General features: G+C 51.7%; 1 protein-coding gene across 1 annotated transcript in view; it reads left to right on the top strand.

Moving 5' to 3' along the window:
- The first annotated feature begins 459 nt into the window (after window positions 1–459).
- The window catches only part of POU4F2 (POU class 4 homeobox 2), a 3,756-nt gene continuing 3,206 nt past the window's right edge, over window positions 460–1,009 (top strand). Inside the window, exon 1 of the mRNA XM_006023736.2 lies at window positions 460–480. Within this exon, the coding sequence (XP_006023798.1) occupies window positions 460–480 (21 nt within the window). The remainder of the gene's footprint in view (window positions 481–1,009) is intronic.

The raw sequence follows: 1,009 nt of genomic DNA, 5'->3' as shown, positions 1-1,009 counted from the left end.
AACGGTGAAACACAATTTATAGTACACACAATGCATTAGCCCATAGTACTGCTCAATTTTTTTTCTTTACCATTATGAAAACTAATAAATTCGTCAAGCTGAATTAAGCATACAAATCAGATGAGGCATAACAGATTACATATTGAAGCGCTGTCTCTCCCGAGCCTAAATGAAATTTCAATCTAATAATTCCTTCCTGGCCCGGCCATAATTTGTTTAGAGATGTTGTTCGACTTCTTTCCAAGCGCTGTTCGCGCCGTAATTAAATGATACTCAAGCTTTTAACTTTGATTTATTTCATTTCTCGGAGCTGGCGACAGTGAGAGCTGATACAATGTAATTTATATATATATATATTTTTCCCAAGGAAATTACACACACACACACACACACACACACACACACACACACACATATTTGTGTGTGTGTGTGTATATATATATATATGTTTCCTTGAAAATGACCGAGTCTACAGTTCAGGTGAGAAATGAAACACCTAAGCACTTATTGGAACTTCCTCGAGCAAACAAAAATCCATTGAAATCAACCCCCCTCCCCCGCCACCCCCAAATGTAGATAACACGGAGTTAATGAAGTAGTTTGTAACCAGGAATTTGGCAGCGGAGGGTTGCAAATGATCAAGCCCGACGGCGAGGGCAGCCGGGGCTCCGGCTGGTGCAGACCTGGGGAGGAGACCCTGCTGGCTGCTGGAGTTGGGTCAACCCCCCCTCCCCTCCTCCAGCTGCAGCTGGGAGGCGGTGGGGGAAGCCCCGCGGTCTCCAAAGGGGAGGCAAAGAGAGGAGGGGGCTCGGGGCCCCGGTCTCTCTGCCCGCAGCAGCTCCTGACCCCCTGCCGCAGGTTGCCTCCTCCCCTTCCCCTGGCCCCCTCCAGCACCGGCTCCCCGGGCGCTGGGGCTGCAGCTGCGGAGCGGCCGCAGACAAAGCTGGGAGCGCTGGGCCGGGCTGGGCCGGGCTGGGGCTGCCCCCTCTGCACGGGCGGGAGCCGCCGG

This window comes from Alligator sinensis, unplaced genomic scaffold (genome assembly GCF_000455745.1).
Source record: "Alligator sinensis unplaced genomic scaffold, ASM45574v1 scaffold169_2, whole genome shotgun sequence".
Taxonomy (NCBI): domain Eukaryota; kingdom Metazoa; phylum Chordata; order Crocodylia; family Alligatoridae; genus Alligator; species Alligator sinensis.
This window is presented reverse-complemented; position numbering and strand designations above follow the sequence as displayed.